Raw genomic sequence first — 26,804 nt, forward strand, 5'->3', positions numbered from 1 at the left:
ATTACACAGGGGAGGGCCATGGCAGGTGCCTGATTAATACTTGCTGGTTTTGCTTTTTTTAGAGGTTTAATTGTCATTCCAGTTAACATACAGTGTTGTATTCGTTTCAGGTATACAATATAGTGATTCAGCACTTCCATACATCGCCTGATGCTTCATCCCCATCACCTGTTTCACCCATCCCCCTACTCCCCTCCCCTCTGGTGACCAGCGGTTCTCTATGGTTCAGTCTGTTTCTTGGTTTGTGTCTCATTTTTTCCCCTTTGCTCATTTGTTTCTTAAATTCCACATGAATGAAATCATTTATTTGTCTTTCTCTGACATATTTTGCTTAGCATTAAGCTAGCTCCATCCATGTTGTTGCAAATGGCAAGATTTCATTATGTTTGATGGCTGAATAGTATTCCATTGTATGTATATATGTGTGTGTATACACACACACACACACACACACACACCACCTCTTCTTTATCCATTCACCAGTTGATGGACACTTGGGTTGCTTCCGTATCTTGGCTATTGTAAGTAATGCGCTATAACCATAAGGGTGCATGTATCCCTTTGAATTAGTGGTCTTGTATTCTTTGGGTAAACTCTCAGTAGTGCAATTGCTGGATCATAGGGTAGTTCTTTTTTTAACTTTTTGAGGAACCTCCATACTGTCTTCCACAATGGCTGCTCCTGTTTGCATTCCCACCAACAGTGCAAGAGGGTTCCCCTTTCTCCTTATCCTCGCCAACACCTGTTGTTTCTTACATTGTTGATTTTAGACATTCTGACACGTGTGATACGATAGCGCATTGTGATTTTGATTTGCATTTCCCTGATGACGAGTGATGTTGAGCATCTTTTCATGTGTCTGTTGGCCATCTGGATGTCTTCTTTGGAGAAACGTCTGTTCATGTCTTCTGCCCACTTTTTCATTGGATTATTTGGTTTTGGGTGTTAAGTTTTTTATAGATCTTGGATACTAACCCTTTATCAGATATGTCACTTGCAAGTATCTTCTCCCATTCCATAGTTTGCCTTTTAGTTTTGTTGATTGTTTCTTTCACTGTGCAGAAAGCTTTTTATTTTGATCTAATCCCAATAGTATATTTTTGCTTTTTAATGCATAAACAGTGAAGACCACATAATGATTCGTTTCTTGGTCTGATTTTCCTGGGTACTCAAGGATTTCATTCTTGTCATGGCCATGATAGCGATCACTTTTACCCCGTATACCAAACGGAGGAAACCACCACCACCACCACCAAGAGTTTCTTTACAGGATGGAAAATGTAATACACTCATAAAATTCAGGCTAGTCTTGGTCTGTTAGAGAGCCCAGGCCCTCACCCAAGACAACGGTGAAAGGAGTGTGAAGGGGACTGAGAAAGGAAGGGGGGTAAGATTGACGAAGTGCAGTCCAGGGAAGAAGGAGGCAAAGGAAGGGCCTGACAATCTGTGAGTCCTCACTAACCACTGAATATTCAACTGGGATTTTTTCAATTTTTGACATGAGCCTTTTGAGGTGTATCCAAACAAGCAAACCCACTCCAAAGCCCCAAATCCATACTTGTTACTAAAAAAGCCCTGATAGCCCCACAGTTCAGACCCTGAACCATCTGCTCCAGGCCCCTGGCTTAAATTCACCCCAGGAGGACAGAAGTTCTGGAATTTGTTACCCCTGTAATGGCCGTTTGCTTGGTCTGTGTGGATTTGCAGAACACCCTACCACAGAGGACGTTGTTATTTCCGGAATGGGCTTCAGTCAGTAACCAGTATCTGACAAAGACCTGGGAGGGCACAGTGGTGAGCCGACGCAGTGGTGAGGGAGGCAGGAATCTGGCACCTCTGCATGTCACTTGTCCCAGGTGGCTTTTGCTCTGGAAAGAACAAACTTTTGCCGGGGTCGATAATAAAGGCAAATGTTGTGCTCACCAAAGCTATTGGTTTGACAGTCTGTGAAGGAAAGTTTTTTAAAAAGTCAGAACACTGACGAAACTCATTCTTAAACAAAATGAGATTCCCCAGTTGTGCTTAGGTACTAGCTACTTTCTCTCTAGTATCTTCACATCTTCATGTAAACATCTCGGCCCTAATATTTAATTCCCTGGAGAAATGACAGAAGGGACCCCATGACCGCCCACTAAAAGGGGTCTGTTCCATATCTACACAGGACTGACTCTATACCTTTGATTGAATTCACTGTAAACTTTTGGGGAACAGTCAGTTTAGAAGGTATTTTATAGGTTGTGTGAATGTAATTAAATAATAAATGGTTCTCATTTATTACTGGAATGATCAAGTTAGCCAGCTGTTTCTGCAGTAGATGAAATTCTGTCACAAATGCCTCTTCCTGACATTGATCTGTTGGTAGAACAAGTAAGCTGACCCTCCATGTGACTTGGACCATTGCTTGGGCTCAAAACAGGTCTCAGGCCTGATGTCATTGACTCATGCCATTTGATTTGCAGGTTGGTAGCATTTGTGTTTTGACCTCAGTTTCTATTTTTTTTTTTAAAAAGATTTTATTTATTTATTTGACAGAGAGAGAACGAGAGCAGGAACACAAGCAGGGGGAGTGGGAGAGGGAGAAGCAGGCTTCCTGCAGAGCAGGGAGCCCGATGCGGGGCTCGATCCCAGGACCCCAAGATCATGACCTGAGCCAAGGCAGACGCTTAACGACTGAGCCACCCAGGCGCCCTGACCTCAGTTTCTATGGCTGCATGGGTCTGAGGCTGTAAAAGAAAAACAATAAAAGCGTTTCTTTACTCTTCAAAGGGATGATACAGCCCATTCCTTTCCTGATCATGCTCTTTTGCCAAATTGATCTGGCCTTGGTGTCTCTGACCAGCAAAGCTCTGCACTGAGACTCTCAAAGTTGCTGTCCAGAGCCAAAGGGCACTTTGCAGGCACAAGCCAGGTGGGGCTGGGCGGCGTGCTCCGGGATCACGGAGAAGGCATCTCCATGGGCTGGGCGTGGGCACTCCTGGGCACTCCTCCATTGCCTGGGAATTGGCACTGAAGCTCAGTGTTTTGGCGGGCGGGGTGCTGCCGTTTTCACTGGGTAGGTGACTTAGGGAGGGTGTGTGTGAGGACAAAGAGCGACTGCTTGCAGACTCCTAGAGATGATTTGGAGGTAGAGTTGGGAAGAAAGAGCAAAGGTGGGAAAAAAGCACTCAGAGAAGCAGGAAGGTTGAGTCCTATTTAGTGTGCCCTCCCGCACGATCCTCATTTTTGTGGATAAGCCAAAGCAACTCGTAATTCAGCCTGATGTCTATGCCTCTAGTTTTCAAGAAAAAGCTTTTGCTAATGCTTCCTGTAAATTGAGGGGGTAGCTTCAGAGATGTTTTCTGAAGAACAAAAACTTTTGCAGATTATTTCCATAGCATACCAGTGCAGTTAACAACTTTAAGTAACCTTATTCATTCATTCGTTCATCAGGCACTTATTGAGCACCTACTATGTGCCTGATATTGTATTTGGTGCTGAGATATAGAGGAGAAATATTCTTTGTCCTGAAAAAGCATACAGTCTGACAGGGAAGTAAGCAACTACAACCATGTATGGATAGATGGATAGTATTGTCACATTGACTCAAGCCCCACCAACTCAGAAATTATCATAATTTGGGGGAAGGACTGTATTTTGCGGTAGTCCAGAAAATAGGTTTTCTAAGCAAACGAAAAGAGAAAAGATGAAAGCATTGATGATCATTCCCCTACCTAAAAGTACAAATGACTTAAAGAGCCATAAAAGCATCCACTAACATGATATAGCAATGAAAACAGAATCCCACTTTGATAAGCAGATGAGGTATCAGAACATTCACCTAAGAAGGGCAAGCACCTGACTTCACTGTTGCCATATGCGTTGTGGGGAATGGGACCTATAGGAAGGAAAAGTGAACAGAAAGTATGAAGGTAAATGCTAATACGTTAAGGAGCGTGTCCTAAGCCAAGAAAGGGATAAATGAGTAGCCATGGCGATGAGACAGTGACTTCAGTGAATCAGTGTAGTGCAAACTGCTATAACAAGTAACCCTCAGTATCTCAGTAGCTTAATAAAATTCAGGTTTATTCATAATTTGTATAATATCCAAAGTTGGTTTGTCTTCATTGGTGGGTATCTCCTCTCCTCGCTAGAGTTCAAGGGTCCAGGCTCCTTCTGTCTTATGAATCTACCTAATCTTCAGCATGTGGCTGCTAAGGTCTCAAGAACATGAAGGATAATGTGTGGGAGGTTTTTATGGGCTGTGCTGGAAGTGGTGCAAATCACTTCTGCCCACATCCTACTGCTAGAACTCAACACATGGCCACACCGCACTGCAAGGGAGGCTAGGAAATGTAGTCTAGCTGTGTGCCCAGGAAGAAGAGGAAAGGACTTTGATAATCAGCTAGGCCAGATTGCCAGGCTGAGCTGGAGGAAGAGGTCATTCCTCTAAAGGTCAGTTTGGACATATGGACAGTGACCCTCTGGCTCCCTTACTTTGGTGTCTCTGATGCCTGGTTGAGAATCTCGGCCTTCTGGGTCATTAGGGATCCGCCGTCATTTCCTCCATGCCATGCGTCCCACTAGCCTTGCTTTGTCTCTCATCGCCATTTTATCTTATCGAGTGCTTACTACTACCTGACTACATCCTTCCTTATTAATTTACCCACTTCCTGGCATTCTTCCTACCTGGATATAAGTTCTACAAAGACAAGGATTGCGTCTCTAATGTCCACCACTGTATCCCAGTGCCTAGCATAGTGCCTGGCACATGGGAGGTCCTTAATCACTCATTGCTCTATGAATGAGTGAAACAACTGGGCCATGGGAGTCTTGAATAGCTCCATGGAGGAGGTGCGACTTGGGCCAGGTGTTGAAGAGAATTTATCTGGGAGGAAGGAGATCAGGGAAAGAAAGGAAATAGATTACAGGGAGACAGAAAAGGCCCCAAGACGTAGAGACTGAACCATTTACACAGTTGAGCCATATCCATTCCACCCACATAGTTGAGCTCCTGTAACACGTAGGTCAGTGTTCTAGACTGTTGCTTAGCTAGAGGATGCAAAAAATATGCAATAAGGCCCATCACTATCCTCAAACAGGTTGTGCTGAGCTCTGCTTTGGGGGCAACTAAGATATGTCTGGTTATGTAGCAGGTCCCTCATCCTGGCCACCAGGGCTTTCCACTGAGCGACTTCAGTCTCCCTTCCTGGGATGACCATAGTCTTCCCACATGGACATCTGCTCCTGTGCAGAGCAGTGGTGTGAGTTAGAAAGTAGGACAGTGAGGCAGAAAGTAGTGTGGGGCTGTGGAATCAGATGTACTCCCTTCAAGTCCTAGGTCTAGCATTTATAAACTTTGGGCCCTTGGGCAAGTTTCCTAACCTCTCTGCACCTATTCAGTATATATAAGCAGATAATCAAATGTGCTTCCTGGGTTTATTGGGGGAACCAAATGAGATTACCTCTGCCAAGAGCCTAACCAAGTGCCCAGTTCACACACAGGCTCACCAAGTGGTGGTGTCTCCCTCCTTGATGGCCCCTAACCTGCCCCTCTCTGCCTCACACAGCTCCTGGTCCAGCCGCAGAGAGCTTCTCCTGGGACTCACACTGACTCTTTTCAGCCTTCATACTGGGTTGCCTCATAGGAACTGTCAATGTTCACATCCTTTTTACCTCAAAATGGATATGGTATATGGTTCTTTTCCAGCAATTGTATGTGGTTCTCTTCCAGCGTTTTCCAACTTCGCTGCTAATCCTATCCATCAGCCCTCCTCCCACTTCATACCTCTTCCCTATACCCCTTCCTGCGCCACAGAGCATTTCTGTTGAACCTGTATGGCACTCTGTGCCTCTCTCAGGGTACACACTTGATCCCATGTGGGATTATCACCTAATCTGTCTAATGTAGCTACGAGGTTATAAATTCCCAGGGGCACCGATGGTTTCTCTTGCTCCTTAAAGTACGACTGCACAACCCCTTGAACTTAATAAGAGGTGACACATTCTATTGTCCAGACCCAAGTGTGATTAGACAGGAACTCCAGTACACTTGGAGGGACTAGGGTTGAAATCTGCTGGTGAGCCTCGGAACCATGCCACCCAGCACTGGGGCCCGAGGCCCTTGTCCTCTAATGTGACCCTCTAGAATCAGTTGCCTGCTTTAACTTTTTTCTCTCTTCTCCTCTCACTTCTGACTGCCTCCTTAGCAACTCAACCTGAGAAGAGAAACAAGACAAATTCCTTGAACATGGGAGGGAGAAATAAGGTGTCATTTATCTATTTTTGAAAGATTATTGAAGTTTTTGGATCCTCATTTGCTTATTTAAGAGCTATTTATCAGTTTCATATGGTTCAGTGTAGTCTTGGTATTTGGGCTTATTCACAGTTGTTCATAGGTGAAGTGGCCTGATCCCTGTGTGTGGTGCACTCACCCAAATGCTTGGTAGAGAGATCCCCAGAGTGGCTATGCATAGCTTCTGACGGGCCTGCGGCCTTCAGTATATTCTGTCATTGTTTATGGAGTTTCTATCATAGGCTCTGGATTCAAAAATGGCTAGTTCATTTCCCTTTTCCCTGCAGGTGCTAACATATGTGTTTGATCTCTGGGATAGATGCCAAGACCTCCAGGCTTGATTTTTCAAGTCTTCTGGAGATCAAAGGCTCTCCTCATCACCACATGGGTTTCTCTGTGCTGTTATTCAACAAAGCCAATCCAGCTCCTCCAAGGGCCAATGGCAAAGTTCCCAAGAGAGAAGGGAGGAAGAGAAGGAACTCCCAGATTTCTAAATATTGCAACCCATGGGGCAGATGAGTATAAGGGCAAGAAGGCATGTATTATTTTCTCAAGCTACAAATTAAAAATACAGAAATTTTAGATAGATTCACTTATTTATGAACTAGATCCACCTGAATGGGCTGGCCAGGAATTTCTCAGTTTTGTTTTTATGTACCCAGAAGAATATACAGGACCTTAACAATCATTGTATTCAACACCTTCAGTCATTTCACGTGACTTTTAAACAAAGTACTCCATTTCCAGTAGAAAATATCCTAAAGACAAAAGAAAAACAGAAAGGAATCTAAAACTGAATTGAGTTGTCTTACTGTAGTCATTTTGAGACTATTCAAATAAGAAATTGTGCCACTGTCATTAAGAATCATGATTTTCAGCCTAAGAGAAAAGAGATCAATTATAAAATCAAGACACTTAAAACCTGTAATCTTAGATTTGAATTGGAAATAGCAGTTTGAACTCATGATTTAGCTTCACCTTCTGAAACTTACATATTCTCTAGCTCTATTGAAGAATCCTAGAGTCAATGACAACCCAGCAACAATGAATACCCCTGGCATGCAGAATGTGGTCTCTTAAAGCTGTTCCCTTTGAGGGGAGTCAGGGCTTCTTGGAGAAAGGGCTGATTCCAGGTCCAGGGCAGCAAACATGCAAGATGAACCGGAGATACCTTATCATACCTGAAACTCTGAGGAGGAAACAGACCTTGAGAGGTCCAACTCTAATGCCACACAGGAGGTAGGACCCTAGGAATAGCCAGGGTGCCTGATCCATGCCCCTGAGGAAGGCAGCCTCCTCCAGACAGGCCTCCAAGCCACAGCCCTCTCAGCTAACATCCTAACAGAATCCAGAGCTGACGAGGATTCCTCACTGCCACACTTGAGGGATTTTGACAACAAATCCATTTTGAGCTATTTTGGCACTGGGGAACTTTCAAAATTAGCCAGCAGCACAATCAAGACATCCCACATTTGAAATGCACATGTTTGTGTGCTGTGAGGATTACGTTCCTAAATCCCCCAAGACTATTGGTGCCCTGACCTTATTCCCTCACCCTATCACTTCAGTGCACAGAGGCCTGATTTATAGCTCCCAGGGACTGCATTTGTTGTCTGAGGGCTTTCTCTGGCCAGGGAGCCTGCTTTTCTAGAAGTACCAGGGAAATACTGCTCTGGTGCCTAGGCAGTCCTCAACCAATGACTGACAGGAAGTGGTAGATAAATACCCCAACTGCCTCGCCTCTAAAGTGTGTGTTCCGCACTGACTCCCAAAGGATCCAGCCCCAGTTACCCATAGTGCTCGAGAGTGCACCCTTTATTGGCTTTCTTCCCTTCCTTTTCTCACTTCCCCCAATACCTCCTATTGGCAGCTTCCTGGAATTACCTCCTAACTAAACGTGGACCTGAACTTTTGTCTCAGTGCCTGTCCTGGGGAAACCCAAACTCTTCATTCTCTGAGTCTGTCTTCCATGGGCAAATAGAGAGGGAAAAAGCCACTATCCATGGAGAGTGGGCCTCCCTTGGTATCGCTGCAGACTCAGCTAGACTAAGGCTAACTGAGTCACAAGAGAACACATCTTTTCTGACCAGATTCAATATATCATGCATTAGGTGTTCCCCACTCATATAGCTCATGCCTTGTCTTTTATAGAGAGCACAGAACTCATAAATGTCTAGCCTTTTGTAGTGGAAAGGTCCTTGGAAAATAATTCCTTTTGGCTCGCAGGCTCATGTATTTATAGCTTCTTTGTTGGCCCAATAAAGGGCATTACTTCTCCTTTACCTACAAAGATACTAATTAGCAAATAATAATTCTAAGTAAGTGCAGTAGAGGTGGTATGTGGGGCCTTTTGCAAGTATTTTTAAACTTTCCACCGTCACTGATGATCTCTAAGTAAATTTTAAAAGCCTAATCTCTACCTAGGAGATTTATTAGTAATATATAATTGGGTGTCACGTGCTAAATACCTTATTGCTTCACAATTTAAACAAGCCAAGGGCATCTGTCCAAGAAGACAAGGGGCTCCATGCATGCACCATATTGGAAACAGAACCCTTTCCTCTTACATCCAGTGACTGTGTGCAATGTCTCCAGAAACAGAAGGGTGACTTTCACATGCATTTTCTGACCTGCGTCTCCCATTCCAACTCTACTTTCTTCCCTGGAATGTCAAAGGTGCCCGTGTTCATGACATCACATCTGTAGTTTGAGCAGAAATGAAGGGACTTTAAAACCCCATATTCATCTTTGTGGGCAGAGTGCCTTCCTTGCTCTCCATTTTCCTGCTTGAATTTCAAGGAAAGCTGAGTACCTACCAAAGGATGATACTCATGTTCTTCCCTGCAACCAACCTCAGCTGGTTCTTTGCAAATAGTGAAAATAGATTTGTGACATGCACCCTTTTCTAAATCTTGGAAGTATTTCTTCACTCTCCATGTGGTTCTCCTGAAAGATCAAATTCCTTATTTCTGATCAGTGTTATCTTTTCTCCACTGAAACCTGTTTGCAAACTTGTACAACTGCCCTTGTCTCTTTAAGGGGTGTGAGGCTGGTGAAGCAAGTGTTGAGCCAAGCTCCCTTCCCTGCCCCCTCTGATTTAAGCTCAGGCACCCATGCCTTGAAAACTGGAACAAATGTGTCACTTCTTGATGATGGGCTGGTCATTTTCAGTCCAGATTGCTGGAAGGGAAGCACTTGACCACCAAGAACATGACGTCCTTTCTGGCAAAGCTAACCTTGGGATTGACCCAATTATTAAATTGAGCTATTCAGATAGTTTTTGTAGGGCAAAACAGCTGCATATCGCTAATTTAATATTGTTCACCCTAATACCTACCTTGTTGCCTTGGTCTCTCATTCCTTAAACTAGTGGGGCTCAACATGTGGTCTGCATCAACCTCCCAGGGGAACGTGTTCTTTGCTCACTTGGCTGAAGTGCTTCTGGAATCCTAAAATAAAAGTGGCTGATTTCTTGGAGAACAGATGAGAAGTGTTTGGGTTTTTGTTTTGTTTTGGAAGTACAACCTGATAGGTAGCAAATAACGACTAAGAGAGATGAAAGGTGAAGCGACCAGGCTGAACAATTGCCAAGGGAAGTGTGTGGGTCAGGAGACCTGAGCTTTGGTGTTGCCTCTGCCAAAAATCAGCTCTGTGATCTTGGGTCACATCTTCAAATCTTGGCTTTCCTCATCAGTCCACGAGAGGGGTGGCCTAAACAGTGGCTTTCAGTGTGTTGACTGCTACCCAGAGCCAGAAACACATTTTTACCAGCACGCACACACGTGACAGAAACAGTAGCTTCACAAAACAACCCTACAGGGAGCGCATTTGGCATTTTCTATTCTACTCTGTTCTGTTTCCTTGTCTTAAAAATGCTAGTCTTGACCTGCTGAATGGATTTCACAATCCACTGCTGGGTCATGCCCTATGGTCTGAAAAAACACAGAGCTCCATAATTCCCGAGGTCCCTCCCAGCAGTAGAATTCAATGATTCTGTTAGATGCCTAAAGGAATTTTCTTAAAACAATAGCTGAGCTGCGACAGATGGCTATGTGCTTACATTCTGGGGGAAGTGCGTGGTGTAGAACATGGCAGCAGAGTGACCTAAAGATAAACCCATAAATTATAAGCCACTTCTGAGGAAGTATAGTGGTGCGGCTCTGATAGCGACTTGGGACAATTAGCATCTCCACGTCATTACACTGAATGCTGCCCCAGTAAACCAGTATCAGACACTGGAGACATGCAGCTTGTCAGAGAGACCACAGGCTCCCTGATTGCGGGCAACCTTCTTTCTAGTTTCCAGATTGCAAGGTCCCCCAAAGAGTGATCTCTAGTGGCCTCACCTTTGTTTACACTTCACTCACCCAGAAGACAGGCAAATAAAGAAACAAGAACCTTCGAGAGCTCCAGACTGTCCTCTTTTGAACTGTGACCTCCCCCCAGTCATGGCCTCTTGGTCTTCGTTTGTTCGCAGGCCAGGAAAGGGTACGATACGTAGTGAGCAGGGACATGGCAAGGGCGTCATCCTTTCACTGGACTCTCAGAACCGCTCCAAGAAGCCTCTAAGATTGCCACTGCACAGAGCAGGGCCCAGAGGCCCAAAGAGTTCAGGCACTTGTTCTGGATCCATTGCTGCTGTGGTGAACCCCCATCTGGCCAGCCCAGAGCTCAGGGTCTTTCCCCAGTGCATCTGCTATCGCTCGAATGCAGAGCCCATCTCTTATTCTGCATCCTGCAACCTCACTTATCCTGACGACTGGTAGAAAACGGAGGCATAAACGGAGCAGGACAGGACTCAGAGAGTAGAGAGTCCAAACCCTCATTTGTAAAGATGGGGAACTGGATCCTGGGAAGGTTCCATGACTTGCACGAGAGTGCAGAACTGCAAGTAGAACCCATGCCTCCTGTGGTCTTTCCACGGGATGTCCGACACGAACACAGCAACAACAGTAACAGCAATAATTAAACAGTACTCGTAGGATGAAGCATCGTTTTGTTTTAGAAGTTGGGGAAGTATTTCTAGAGGAAAAATCATTCTAGATCCTTTTAGTGTATAAATAAATACACAGACATGTTCCGTTCCGTGGTGCTGGGATGTTTCAGGACACTGGAACTTGTCAGAAGGCCTCGATTTGTCTGATGCTGAGGGGTCCACACCGGATGCTTTGTCCACAGTGGAGAACGGGTCTGAATTATTGTGGTTCTACAGAAAAGGCAGTCCAGCAGGGACAGACTAGGAACCTGGCTCTGGTGTCAGGTTGTTCCACAAGGGGCAGGAGCCTCAGTGCTCCTCACCCTGCTCCCTCCTCCACACTGCCAAACAGAGTGGGCAAGGGGCTGGTTACCAAGGAAGGAAGGGCAGGCAGGAAGGATGGTTGCACCTGGTGAAATCCCATCCCTCCCCACGTAGCTCCCTAACAGATCTGAGAGCCCAGGCAGCAGCAAGAGAGACCCTGAGAAGATTTCTGTTTTGCTTACCAAGCTGATGACAGCTGAGGATTGGCTTCAGCATAGCAGGGACCTGGGGAGCAAATTGGCGACATATCTGTGACACTGACTCTTTCAGATGCTCATTAATATATTAATGTGCTAACACATGCCCTGCTGCTTTCTGTCACAGGGCATCAGAATGGATGGTTTGTGGAGAGCTATGTTCCTGGCAAGGAACCCTTGTCATGGGGGTGGGTGTGATGGGCGGAAGGGAAGGAAGGAAGGTTAATTAGATTGGATGTGGGCAGTCTGACCTGTAGGCACTCTAAGAACATTTAAAAATCCAAAAGGCAGTTCCATTTCTGAATCACTCTGCACATCTTTCTGAAATTTTCACCACACATAGCATTCAGACTTTGATTTCAGCTGCCACCTTACCCCTTTTAAATTCTGGAAAGCCTGAGAGAAGGAAGAAGGAACAGCATGCGGAGAGAGACAGTGGCAGGGGTGGAGACTTGAGGTACAGAGGCTTGGAAGCCAGGCCAAGAATAAGCATTTTGCACTCTTCCTAGGGCTAATCAAGCTTTAAGGGAGTGAGAAGTTCATGAGGCCAGGCCAGAGAAGGCAGTATTAAATAAGTACCAACCCTAGCAGGACAGAAGCTTAGGGCAAGATTATTCTTCCCCCTGATTTTCATCCCGTCCCAATAGTTCCTAAACATGAGCCTCCTCCTGTCCTTAGAAATGGGCCTGGCCTTCCCAAGAGAGTGGCAGCCGCTAGTTTTCCTCAATTTCCAAGTCATTTCATTTCAGATGAACCCAGCGACCAGATCTGTGCTTTCAATGTATCACTATGAATCAAGGTCCAGACAATTCCATTATATCCGGAGTTTGACAGGGGAATGAACTAAGTTCGGTCTATAAAGACTTTTCACTGCCCTGTGGACATTTCCTATAATGGTATTCTCTTTCAGCAGTTTGGTTTTATGGTGTCTGTTTGTATATCTGGAATTTGACAAATCTCCTGGGCACTTTCTGAGAGATTCACTCAGTTCTTGGTTACATCTAGTCCTATGGATGATGCAGACAGTAGCAGTTCTGAGTCTTTTGATTTTGAGAAGTACTGGATACTTTTTATGTGGCAGACGGCCTACTCTACACCTGCCCCCAGTCAGCCTTAGTTTAGTATTGGTCTGGGAAAGAGCAGCAGCTTGGAAGCCAAAGAGAGATGATTTCTAGTCCCAGATCATCCATAGGCCAGGTGTATGAGACTTTGGAAATTTATGTATTTCTCTGATACCTGTTTCCTTAGCTGTAAAATGGGAGCAATACTTTGTAATCTTTGGGTTGTGTGAAGATACCATGAACGTAATACATGCGACGTACAGCTTGGCATATAGCCCGAGCTCTCTGGGAGAGCCTATAGTTGGACAGGAGAAATGGTACACCCACGTAACCTTTTTTCTGCTGTAGGGAATAAAAATGAGACATATAACCCTATTTCCCATTGTAATCCAAGCCATTACATACCCCTTTGTTGAAGAGCAATAACAAAGGGAGAAGAGGACAAGTACCAGGCAAGGCAAGCAACTGGCTCTAGGGAAGTAGTGGGAGGGTGTATTAGGAAATAGTGGGAGGGTGTATTAGTTGTCTGTGATTGCGTTAACAACATACCGCAAATTTAGCAGCTTAAAATACCACCCGTTTACTATCTTGCAGGTCTGGGCTCTGGACACAGGTTCACTGGGTCCTCTGCTCAGGGTCCCACTGGGCTGCAGTCAAGGTTTGGGTTGGGGCTGAGTTCTCATCTGAGCCCTGGGGGCTCCTCCCAAGCTCAGTGGTTGTGGGCAAAATGCAGTTCCTTTGAGTTGCAGAACTGAGGCCCTCGCTCCTAGAGGCTGTTGCCATTACTTGCCACACAGCCTTCTCTCCAGTGTGGCAGTTTGTTTCTTCATGGCCAACAAGAGAATGTCTCTGCCGCTTCGTGTCTTTTTTTTTTTTTTTTTTTTAAAGCTCAGCTGATTAGGTGAGATAAACTCAAGAAAATCATCTCCCATTCGATGAACTCAAAGTCAACTGAGTAGGGATCTTAAACTTCCCATTGCCATATAATGTAATAGAATTCACAGGTTTCACCTCCCCTCAAGCTGGTGGGGGACTACATAGGGTACATACAGGAGAGGACAGGTATCTTGGGGGCTATCCTAGAATTCTGCCTACCACGGCGGCGGGGCGGGGGTGGTGGTGGGCTGGATGTATCTGAATAAGCAGAGGAGAAACCTCCTTGCTGCACTTTGTATCATTTTTATGAGAACAAACATTACTGGGAGTACTAAGACCACTAGCTTTCAAGGCTGAGCCATGGTGTAATTGTTAAACAGGGAAGAAAGGGGGGCAGGGTGAACCTGAAGATGTGGGACAGCTTTGCAATAAATGGTAGTAGTGCAATGAGCTTACGAATGACTTAGCAACTTGCGTTGAACTGTTGCTTAGAGAAAGGAATAGATTTTTTTTTAAGAAGGAAAATGGGAGTTTTCCCTGGAAGAGCTCCATTAGTGTCTGTATGTCTGCCTCCAGTGGACACATACTAGTTAATGCTCTGTAACCAAAGGACAAAACTGAGAGCAAAGGGATTAAAGAGTTTTCCTTCCCTTCCTAGTCTAAGAGATAAACACAATTGTGGCAACTGATGAGTGAAATGTTCACCTGCTAATGCATGGCAGAAATCCATTATAGCTTGTCAGCAGATAAAGAAAAAGACTACATGGGGAGAGGTGAGGATTCCGAGCCCTGAAGGCTGTCACTGAGAGAGCTGGTTCTTCCTAGGAACCACGTCCTGGCTGCCTGTGTTGGAACTCCTGTGTTAGTCTTTGCATCTGCAAATCCACAGTCCTGAGCAGCAGGCCGAGTTCTGCAGCCCAGAAACTCAGCACTGGCTTGCCCAGTAGGAACAGTAAGAATGTTTTGGGCATCAGCAAAGCAGTGGTACCAAAAAATGCTTTTTTTCAAATAACTTTATATTTTATGTTTAATAGTGAGGAAAGAGAGTTTTACAGAACTTCTTTACATTTATTTTATGATTGCTGATTTATGCTTTAATTTGGGACTACCTACTGCAGAAAGGTGGAGATGGAGGAGTGGAGACTATGATCTTTTTGGTGTTAGGGCCTTTAGAAGTCTAGTGGTCTTGGACTACCTCCAGGGAACGGTACAATAGTAGAACAGAGCGGGGCGCCTGGGTGGCTCAGTCGTTAAGCGTCTGCCTTCGGCTCAGGTCATGATCCCAGGGTCCCGGGATCGAGTCCCACATCAGGCTCCCTCCTCGGCGGGAAGCCTGCTCCTCTCTCTCCCACTCCCCCTGCTTGTGTTCCTGCTCTCGCTGTCTCTCTCTGTCAAATAAATAAATAAAATCTTTAAAAAAAAAAAAAAATAGTAGAACAGAGGAGTTAGCTAGAGGGCTCTTCTCCCAACCGACTGCTTCCAGGCACAATCACATCTAAACCATTTTCACACAGAACCAGAGAACATATACTCCAGGAGGGCAAGGATTCTTGTGTGTTTTGTTCTGTGCTATATCCCAGCACCCAGCACTGTGCCTAGGACATAAGAGCTATTTGGGAAATATTCCAGGTGTGGATAGATGTTTCCATTTTCAGCAGTCTCTTCCTGCCCACCACCATGTTGCCCATCTCCCTTCATTCGCGTAAGATCCCAAGGCATCATCAGATAATGTTTTGTGTTTCTGATATATACCTCATGATAAAAAAATAATCTGAGGGCACTTTTCAAATATACAGAGTACTAGGCCTCTGCAGGAAATTCTGGTTCAGGAAGTCTAGGCTGGAGCCCAGTAGTCTGTTTTTGACAAGCACTTCTGATGAGTTTTCTTCAGATGAACAGAGATAAACAGCAGGAGCTTAGCTCTTCCCCATACAAAGATTAAGGCGCCATGGCCACTTGACCTGGTTTCTGAGGGGCTATAAAAGTCTTCTGGTCTATCCCCAAGTCACCTGGGCTCAGCCCTGAATCCTGGTTCCTACTTTCCTAAAGGGATGGGCCTGGGAGAGGAAGTGCTCAGGAGCCCCTCCACTCCTGGAACTGCCCACTGAACTTCTTGGCCTCTTCTTTTCCCCAGGCAAGCTCTCTGTTCAGTACCTTCTCCCAGCTGCCACTAGCACATGAATTCCCACCCACCTCTACTAAGTTTGATAATGACCTTTGTCCTCTTAGATGGCAGTTGACCTCTGCAACCAGGCAGGGGCTGACTTTTTAGTCAGTCTTCGTCACTGAACCAGAGCATTCCTCCGAGGGTGGCTAAATAAAGCCTCTGCCTTCGCATTCCCCGCTACTTGACACAGGAGAGAAGGGAGGCTCCCATCTAGATATGGCCTGCCCTTTCTACCTCAAGGCCTCCCATGCCTCATGTGAGGCCTGAAGAGGCTGGTTTCTCCCTTAGTGATTCCTCCTAGGTTTTCTTGTCCCCAGAACTCCGTGACCCCTGACTGGTCCACCAAGCACTTACGGTTTCCAAGGAAAGGGTTGAGGTTATAGAGTAAATGACAAAAGAAAAGTGGCTGCCTTTATGCTTGGCCCCATAGAACTCTGCCCTAAAAATACTCTCCCCTACCCAGGAAGAAAATTCTGGGATCTCTAACCCTTGGGCCTGAATTATTAGAGATTAAACACCAAGGAAGAAAAAATCTAGGTCAAAGGGAGCAATCTGCTCTGTAGCTGAAGGTGAGAGAATATACTAGAATATTCATGGTTATGGTTGTCCAATAGAATAGCTACCTATAGCTATTTAAACTTAAAGTTTTTAAAAAAATAAAGTGTTTAATAGCCAATATGGCTAGTGGCTACCATATCGGATGGCATATCACAGAAATTTCTGTTGCGTGGCATTATTTACAAGTACGGAATTGTCCCTATGACGCTGCCCACGTGATATTTCTTTAGTATCTTTGGGAATATGTCTGTTTCTATTGGTGGTCCTTGTGATTATGGTGCATTATTCTAGGAAAAAAAAAAAAAAGACTACCGAAGACTGCATTAGAAAAGAAAACCAAGGGGCACCTGGGTGGCTCAGTCACTTGTGTCCAACTCTTGATTTTGGCTCAGTCATGATCTCAGGGCTGTGGGTCGAGCCCTGCATCGGGCTCCACACTGAGCATGGAGCCTGCTTGAGATTCTTTCTCCCTCTCTGCCCCTCCCCCCACTAGTGCACACACTCTCTCTCTCTCTCAAAAAAAATAAAATAAAATAAAAATTAAAAAAAAGAAAAAGAAAACCAAAACTAATTGCCATAAATGCAGTACCGGGTGGGGGGAGGAGGATTAATTACCAGAAGGTTGCATTTTCCCCAGTTTTCTTCTGTTTCCTTTCTACAAAAGTGTCCTCCCTCCTTTTCCATTTGTTTTTCTGCTTTATCTGTCAAGTATCTTGTTCTGTGTAAGGCTTCCGGGACAAAATGAAATGGTAAGCTGGACTTCAAAAAGAAAAGGATCGGAGAAGAACCAAAAGTCTGTTTGGGGCATAGGAATAAACAGTTGGGCAGAACACGCCCAAACCGTACACTGGGGAAAAGGTGGGAAAAGAAGCAGAGGGAGACAATGAGACTGACTGGGAGAACAGGGGTCTGGTCACGATAGCAGGTCTGGCAGGTGAAGCCCTCTGGGCCAATTCTCGCTATTCCTGAGGCTGGCGAGCTGCCCAGGTGCTCAGGAGTTCCCCCGTACTGTAATTTCCTAACCAGAATCCTCCTGCTTAGGACCAGCTCTTCCCATGAGAATTTATCTGAAGATAAATTTATCTGACGATCATTCGTAGGTGATCTCTATCCTAGGCTCAGTATGTACATGAAGACCTAGGGCGTGTTTGGGGGAAAGAGGCCTCTTTCCCTGATCTCTTGGATGAGTTGCAAGGACGGTACCCCTCTCCTCACCTGCACTGTCTGTGGTTTCCTCACTTAACCCCCAGTACCCCTGCAATGGGTTCTTCAGTGCTTGTCCTCTCCCCTAGATGAAACTAGGGAAGCTGAGCAATGCTTCAAAAGATGGCAGGCAACGGAGCTGGCAAGCAAGATAGGTGAAATAATCAGGGTTGGGGGCCAGGGGTCATAGGAGACAGAAAGCAGAGCAAGGGAGAAGCAAAGTTCAGGTGGGCATCAGGAGCAGGTGTGCAGAACTTTAATTCTGAGGCCCTGTGGCCAGAAGACTGGAGCTAGGGTGACCTTTTTGACTCATTCCTGAGGCTTTTCTCTGCATTCTTGGAAGGCAGAACCCCCCCACCCCACCCCGCCACTTCCCCGCATCCCACTCCCAAGCGTGGATGGCCAAGAGTTTGTCCAGGTTGATGAGCGACTGTGTCAGAGAGTGCAAAGAGGTGTGGAGAGAAAGTAAGCTGGTCACAGGCAGATGGTTGGTGTCCTGGGGTCTCCCATCCCTTAGCTTGGGGGCAAAGGTGGTCTCTTTCCATACTGTACGCGACAGACCCTTCTCCAGCCTTGAGTGCGTTCCTAATGTGAACGCAGCGCTCTGGACTTCCACTCCACCCAGACTCCACTCCCGTCCCCCACCGCAGGCTCTGCCAGATGCACAATTTAAAGCTTGTGATGTATAACGGCCCATTTCTCTCTCTGTCTTGCAGCCGTCTCCAGCCTGGACATTGAGAGTAAACTGAGCGTATACTACCGTGCCCCATGGCACCAGCAGAGAAACCTCTTCCTCCCGGCCACAAGGCCGCCCTGCGTGGAGGAGCTGCACCACCATGCCCGGCAGAGCCTGCAAGCCCTGCGCAGAGGTAACTGGTCCCCGGCTCGGGGGGCTTTTCGGGGAGAGGACTCAGAGCTTGTCCCATCCAGGGGCTGTTCTTTGTCCCATCAGTTCTAACACCTCACCTTGTTATAGCAACTACTTCGAAATGCTCCCTTTTCTACACGGAAATGAAATTCAGGGGTGATATAACCTGCTTATACATATAATTAGAAATCGCACCATGGTCTAAATATGATAATAAAGAGAATTTAAAAGGAAATGTATAATATTTGCAACATACAAACACCTGGGCATGACTACACTAAAAGACATCATAAAGCAGTCAGATGTTTGTGCCTATCAAAAGTAGGTTTGGATTAAGTAAAGAGAATCAGAAGCCATTCTGAACAAAAAGTAGAGGGAAATGAAGGAGAGTTAAGGGGCAGGAGGACACAACCATCAAAACTGGTGCATTCTGCATACATTAAACATGAGCAAAAAAACCACAGGGGGGAAAAAAAAACAAAAAGAAAACCCTTTGGGTAATAATTAAAAGAGAATTAGGTTTGACTCAGAAATAGGTTCTAGGCTTTTCCCTGACAAGAAATGCTGGTAGAACACAGGTGGAACCCAGGGCACTATTTGTTTATTCAGGACCCTCCTGTGCCTTGTAGGACAGCTGTCATCCTTGGCTCTCGCCTAGTCATCTAACAACCAGAACCTCCCTCGGGGGATGTGCTCCTGTCGAGAACCGATGATCAGGTCCATTCTACAGTGGAGCACGTGGAGGCCTAGAGAGGTCAGAAAACTTGCTCAGGGTCACATACCCCATTAGGCAGAGTTCCAAGAACCCGATCCAGGCCTGCAGACCCCCAGCCAGAGCTCTTTTCCTCCTCACCATACGGTGTCCTAGGAAAATAAATATTTCTCTTTCTCTTTCTCTCACAGTCCTGAAAAAGCCAGAGATAGACACATAGCAGGCAAGGTAGAAGGTAACAGCCTTCTCTTACTTTCCAGTGGCTTAAAACCATTGTAGTTAGGACAAGGAGATTAAAAACTGGCATCACCCTTTTAGAGCCCCCTAAGTTGGGTATCAGAAGTTGGCACACCAGCTTTTTTGGTCTTTAGATTTTTGATGTGGAGACAGATGGTATCTGTACATTCAGTGCCTTTGTTCCAAATTCCCTATGCTCCTTTAAGGAACAGTATTTTCCAAAAGTATTACTATTAAAAAAAAAAAAACACATTTTATTGTCACTATGAGGATGGAGAAATGACACATTTGTTTTCAACTTATTTTCTTCCACATGTTTATGACTTTTCCCTTTCTCCATATCCCATCTTCTCCCCCCTTTAACAAAAGAATTAACCTACTAATATCCCTAATGCAACTGTTTTTAAAAACTCCCCTTGGTTATTGGTAGCAGATACTGTGACACCTATAATAGTGATGACCAATATCCTCTAGAAGTATCTCTGGCATTCTTACTATTCACTTGGATTTTTTAAATTGAGTCACTTCGATTTTGTAGTTGGCTAAAAAGTCCTTCTTTACCAAATTTTTAGTGCAAGCCGTCTTCTGGAAATTTTCCTTAACATACTCACCGTTCCTTTGCAGCCTCGATAACCCTTCCCATAATATCCTTTGCATCTTCCCAGTCATGCCACTTATAAGCTTGTATCATCACTAACCTCCTATAGGCCCGTCTTCCACCATTAATCCATGAGCAACTCAAGAGCTCTGGATGGTGTCTTATTAATTTTTTTATTCAAATCACTTAGCATGAACCTGACATAGAGTAGGTCCTCAATGAATGTGTAAGTAAATCAAATTCTGTAGAAAACTGCTTGAGCATTGAGGGCATAGAATGATGACACAGGAATCTGATCATTCTCACTAGATACTTTCTCTGATCCCATCATCAGAGAGCTTGAGTTACGTTAGCCCTTTAGACATAATTATTTTTATCCTTTTATTATTATTCATAAGTCATCCCTGATTAGATTTTTCCAGATGCAACCAGATAACATTAAGCTGCTTGTAAGCGATCACATTTCACTGCGTTGTCGGGTTTGGACTTAATGACAGAACTGAGGGACAGCAAGTGCCAATATCAATTTTCTCAGAACTTCCTCCTGGGGGCTGAGGGAGGGATATAATGCCTCCTGGGGTTTTAGAAGGAAGACTGTGGAGCTGCATCTTGTCCTCCACAGACTGGCTTTCTTTGAGGTTGTCTCAACAGCAAATCTTGGGTGTAGTAGTTTTAATAGCACTGCAGAGAGCCATAAACAGGAATTATAGCCATCATAGAATTAAAAACATGCAGTGTGGAATTAAAATTAGAAAGTGACTTTTTTTTTTAACCTTGTCCAAGAAACAGTAGCTTAGCAGTGCATTCATCAGAATACCACTTCTGCCATCTGGTGGCCATAACTAACACCAGACAACGGCCTTGCTCGGCAGATGCCGCAGTGAGCTTCCCTGGAGGTTCTCTATTTGGACAGCTGGAAGATCCTGGCTTCCACCAGGCCTGAGTGGATAATGAAGCCCAGACAAGTAAAGCTGCGGTGGCCGCAGCGCTGTGCTCTTTGTGGAGGTGAGGCTCTAAGGAGAGAGCTGGGAGGACTGAGATCAGAACCTAGAAATTGGCTGCTTTCAAGATCTGCTCAGTAGCAAACCCCTCAGCAAAGCCTACTGAGGCCCCAGCATCGTGCTAAACCTGGGATTCAGAGAGCAATAACTAACATCTGGTCCCTGTCCACAGGGAGTGCCTGTCTGGTGAAGGAGACAGGCAAGTAACCGGGTAATTTCAGCACAGTGCTATGGGAGCTCAGAGGAGAGGCACTAATCATGCCATGGAGCTTCAGAGAAGGCTTCCCAGAGCAAGTTACACCTCATGGGATTTTGAATTATTTAGAATCTGATTCCTCTTTTTTTCCCCTTTTTCTTGGCAATTCTTTATACTCAGAGCCAATAATGGCTTTAAGTGATGCCATCGTTTATGTTTGTAAGACAGGGAGAGAGATTACTAAGTGGCTATAAAGAGATATTTATATTTTCTTTCAAGTTTCAGGGCTGAGGTCTAAGTTCCACTGGTCTAAAGGAATAAGGACCAAAAGTCTACTGCAGTTTTAGACTCTAGCAGATGAATGTTCTCCCCACCACACCGCCAGAAAAAAGTATTATTAGGGAGCTATTAATCTAGCCTGCCTCCTTCCAGCCTAGGGCAAATGAAAGAGAGATTTAAGAAAGTGTAGGAAGGGAGCAACTAAATGGGAAATTGAGTTCATGTCTCCCTCCCAACTCCCTTCCTCCAACCTTTTCCTAACCAGTGACACCTGTATTCTACTCCTCGTCATGAATTTTAAAATGTAACTTTTTCCTTGTGCTGCCCATTTAGAAAAGCCCACTGTTTGCTTGCAGAGAAAAAAGGGGGCGGCACTGGAGGTAGACACTTGAACAAGGAAGACATTTATCTCAAAAGGGATTTCTGATAAACACTGGCTGTGGCGGCAGTTCAGCACAGACTATCTGTACGGTGACTTTGTATCTTGGTTAGACGAGGAGGCCCCAGGCATGAGCGTGAGCTGCATTTGCAGGCGGGGCGGCCTTTACTGTGGCCAGTGTGTTGGGCAGGGTGTGCTTTGTAGCTCACTGAAACACCCAGAAAGCTAAACTGTGCTCTTGGGTTCTCAGTGATTCTTGTTATGAAGTCAGGACCACTTTATCCCACAAACAGAAATCTCTTGGCTTTCCTCAGAGGTAGCTTTATTCTTAAATCAGACAACTGTCATCATTGGGATTCCTGTACTTTCTCGAGGAGCCTAGGATTTCAAAGCCCCCTGAGTGTTAGGCATGACAGAGCTTGGACGGCTGCAAGGGTGTGCTGGTCACAGGCTCTCTAGAAAAGAAAACATAGATAAATAAGTAGATAGATGGCAGGAAGATAAAAGCCCTGATGTGTAACACCCACTAATTTCTGTGATGTAAATACCCCCACCGTGGCCTGTTGCAAGCTACCAGTGGCCCGCAGAGTTCCTGACCACGCAGCAGCCAGCAGCCCTGAGCCCGTGTGAGCTGACTGACTGCATCGCCCACCGGATGGCTGGGAGCCTTTGTTCCCGCCACTCCCCAAGAGGCTCTGGCATGCTTGTGCCTGTGATCCACTCCAGCATCAGTGTCAGCAAACCTTCCACCATTATTCTAGACTTTTTTTTGCTCGTGTTGTTTTGAAATGAAGCACGTTGAAAATACACTGCTTTTTCCAAACTCAGAGTGCGCCATCTCATACAAAGATTATGAGATGGACCCGCTAAAATATAAGTGCCCATTTACGTATTATTGTGAAGTGAAAGTTTAGTTTGGAACCATTCTGAAAATCTTATATTGGTATACAGATGAGCTATATTAGGAAAAACTCACTTTTTTCTAGCCTTTTGCTCACCCTCCCCAGGGGGAAAGAGAAATGGAAAATGCCAAGGATGTTTCTGTATCGTTGCTTTCTCTGCCCCCAGAACACCGGAGCCGGAGTGACCGCCGGGAGCAGAGAGCTGCTGTCCCCCTTTCGGTGGCGGCTCCTCCACTGCCAGCCTATCCGCCAGCTCACAGCCAGAGGAGGCGCGAAGTTAAGGAGCGGCACTTCTTAACGGTGAGCTTGGTGGCCAGCCAGCAGCCCTGGCCTTGCTCATCGGGAAGCATGAGTGGGTCTTGGGAGTCCATTTCCTTCCTCCTGGTGGAGGAGGCTGGGCCGCCTGAGAGAGCAAGTCGTGGGCATTTGAGAGCGACTGGATTTTTTTACCCCTTTCATTCATGCGTCTTTGGGGGAATAGAGTGGGAATACAGAGGTTTTTGGTTTTTTTTTTAGTTAATTGCTTGTACAGTGCAGCAAAGCAATAATAATTAAGGACTCTGAAATTGGGGGAAAATTTTGCTTCAAACACTAGTTTTTCTGTATACAAGCTGAAAGATTTAGGGCAGCTTACTTCTTTGTGCTCAGTCCCCTCATCTGGAATGTGGGGATATCAGTAGCACGAAGCTCATACAGTTTGAGGGGTAAGCGAGGTAAGGCATGGGAAGAATGCAGCACGGTGCCTGGCACGGACTTAGACCTCAATAAGTGTTCACTGTTACTGGCCAGGTGATGGTGCAGATGACTCGGTGGGGTGGCCTGGGGGAAAAAGACTTACCCGCTGTGAAAAATCGCCACTTAAAGATGAGCCATGGCATCCCTTATGCTTCGCCTTTTTCTGTGAGGAAGGCCAGTGCTGCAGGTAACCAGTTACCCAAGCGTCCTCCTCGGCTGGTGACTTCAGCTTTGCCTGGGCGGGTGTGGCTGTGACTCAGCCCAAGCCCCCGGGGATGACTCGCAGATGAAGCCGAGCCCGGCTCACAACACCTACAGACATCATCACTGCCAGCGTGCTTTCAAAGGCCTTGGTGGGGCTAGGCGAGCATTTTGTGCCTCCGAGGAGGGCATCGTTGAAGTGAGGGGCTGTGATTTCTGTGACCAAATCAGCCCCTATGGCTGCTGGAATGGCTGGATCCCTGCTCCCCTGTCATTACAATTTGAGGCCCCAAATCTAAAGAAGTTACAAGTGTGGGTCCAAGTTGAGGTTTTTACTTGAAATTAAGTTTCTATGTATAGTAATAAACCCTGCGCCCTTATGGCTTTTACAATACGCAAAACAGATGCAAGATATTTGGGCTGCAGGATGCCAAACATCCAGCTGAGAACAGACTTCATCTATGTTATTACACAGCCAGCTAAAACAGTGAGTGATATTGACCAATACATAGATATTTTTCTTACTTGTGGCTGCACCACGGGCTCCATGTCCTTCAGGCTCATCGAGTCTCCTCTGTGCCGTGTCACACTCAACTATGTTGCTGCAGTCCCAGGGATAAGAAAGGAAGGTGAGAGACTCTTAGGGCTTTCTGGGTCTTTATATAGAGCAGTTACACACGCTAGTGATTTGTCATAAAAGCTCCTGCTCAACAAAAGTTTTATTAAGCTCAAATCTGCTTGCTAAAGCATTTGCTTTTAATGAGGCATTTTCTGCATAAAAAGGCTAAAAATATTTTTCCATTCATTATAACATGTTTTGTGGCTCATTAAGTTGTTTTTTTCAGGGGGGCGGGTGGGAGAGAATAATGTTGAGCATTTACAGAAATGACATAAAAATAACACCATTTGTCATAATCTGCATAATTTTTAATAATGTCTAAATACCAAAGTAAGGCTATAGGAAAAAGCCTAAAATAATGAACAACAATGAGGGTGCTTCATTTACCCAACAAACATCAATAAGAGGAGGAGTCTAGAGCACACTTACGTAAACCAGAAAGTGTACCCATCTCAAATGATAATACTTAAGATCTCCCCAATTATTTAGAAATACTGTTTCATTTATTTGATTAAGTTTGGGTCACCAAGTTCATTGGAAGATTTTCCATTCAAGTTATATCCCTCAGACCTGGAGGTGACTCCGAATAGAACACAGTTCTATGCATTGAGCTTACAAGGGCCGTATATTGCTGCCAGAGAAAAGGCTGCAGGTACAGGGACGGGAAATTTGCAACCATACTGCTGGACGTTTTCTTCAGACAGCAACGGAAAAAAGCATTCATAATGAGATTCTGATACACAATCTTCCACAACTCTGCAAACTGTCCTACTGTAGTCTGGTCAGTAAGGGTACAGACTGTGAAGTCAAACTGCCTGGATTTGGATATCAGCTGTAACATTTATTAGCTGTGTGACCCTGAACAAGTTAATCATTTCAGTGTCTCAGGGAGAACAGTGATAGTACCTCAAGTTTGAAACAGAGACTGAATGTGTTAATACATGTAAATAGTACCTAATGCATAATAAGCACTCAATATGTATGCGACATTATCATCATCATTGTTAATAGCCAATCAAGTTCATGAAGTATCAGTGATATAGCAGTAAGATTATGGGTCTAACTAGGTTTAAATCCCAGCTCTACAATTTCTTTGGTTGCATGATTTTGAAAAAGTTTTATCTTTGAGTCCCAGTTTCTTTATCTGTGAAATGGGGATAATAACTTCAATTTTACAAGGTTGTTAAGAAGATTTAAAACAGGGTTATGTAAATACAATTAAATCATGTGTGTATGAAAAAGTGCCTAGTATAGTGCCTAAAACACACAAATATCTGAATCTATATTCATAATCACTTATAATCAAACTCTTACCATCAAATGAAAAGCCTATAACATATACTCACATATAAGACTAGAGGAAGTATAAGTTGTTACACTCTTTCTAGAGGGCAATTTCCCAATATTTATCAAACTGTAAGATATTAAATTATGCTAAGTGAAATAAGTCAGACAAATACCATGATTTCACTTGTATGTGGAATCTAAAAAACCAAAACAAATGAGCAAACAAAAGCAGAAAGAGACCCAAAAATACAGAGAACAAACTGCTGGTTGCCAGAGGGGAGGGGAAGAGGAGATGGGCAAAATGGGTGAAGGGCAGTCATGGAATGAATAAGTCATGGGGATAAAAGGTACAGCATAGGGACTATAGTCAATGGTATTGTAATAGCCTTGGATGGTGACAGATGGGAGCTACACTTGCGGTGAGCACAGCATACTGTAGCATAGATTTATCACATCACTGTTGTACACCTGAAACTAAGGTGACACTGTGTCTCAATTCTACTTAAATAAAAAATGTGGCCAAAAAAAAAACCTTATAAGATGGGGCGCCTGGCTGGCTCAGTTGGTGGAGCATGCGTCTCTCAGTCTCGGGGCTGTGGGTTTGAGCCTCACATTGGGTGTGGAGATTACTTAAAAAAATAAAATCTTTACCAAAAAAAACCCCTATAAGATATTCATACCCTTTGATCCAGCAATTCTGTGTCTAGGAATTTATCCCAAGGCAATGCAAAGATTTATTCACCAGGATGTTCACTGAACTAGGAAAAATAGTTACAAATATCTTAACTATCCAACAGCAGGTACTTAATGAATTCTGATATATTCATAGGATAGACTACAGTATCAAAAATAGTGTTACTAAAGAATATTCAATGACATGGAAAATGTATATATTTTATCAGAGATTTTTAAGTAGTGTATAAAATTGTGTATGGTATGAGCTCAAAAAGATCTATGAGTGTATGTGTGAGTATATATACATACCTGCATAGGAAAAAAGGCTGGAAGGCTATATACCTGTGGTTCCCAGACTGTGTGATGAGGTCCTCCAGGGCACTGCAGTGAAATCCTAAGGGTGCACTGGTATATTTTAAATTTTCAAGAGGTACAGTGTCCTGTTTATATCTGGTGATGACTCCAAAGTAGCCTCATAGCTCT

The 26,804-nt window shown here is 44.8% G+C and overlaps 1 protein-coding gene and 1 long non-coding RNA gene across 2 annotated transcripts in view; one reads left to right on the plus strand and one right to left on the minus strand.

Annotated features, from left to right (window-relative positions):
- The window catches only part of LOC118007221, a 32,856-nt gene extending 8,477 nt beyond the window's left edge, over positions 1-24,379 (minus strand). Inside the window, exon 1 of the long non-coding RNA XR_004678344.1 lies at positions 24,266-24,379. This is a non-coding gene — a long non-coding RNA (uncharacterized LOC118007221). The remainder of the gene's footprint in view (positions 1-24,265) is intronic.
- NHS (NHS actin remodeling regulator) overlaps positions 1-26,804 on the plus strand; it is a 347,684-nt gene that overhangs the window by 276,351 nt on the left and 44,529 nt on the right. The window contains exons 2-3 of the mRNA XM_035000245.1: positions 18,349-18,501; positions 22,971-23,104. Of these exons, the coding sequence (XP_034856136.1) occupies positions 18,349-18,501; positions 22,971-23,104 (287 nt within the window). The remainder of the gene's footprint in view (positions 1-18,348; positions 18,502-22,970; positions 23,105-26,804) is intronic.

The sequence above is a fragment of the Mirounga leonina genome, unplaced genomic scaffold (genome assembly GCF_011800145.1).
Source record: "Mirounga leonina isolate KUSES-001 unplaced genomic scaffold, KU_Mleo_1.0 Mir_101595, whole genome shotgun sequence".
Lineage (NCBI taxonomy): Eukaryota > Metazoa > Chordata > Mammalia > Carnivora > Phocidae > Mirounga > Mirounga leonina.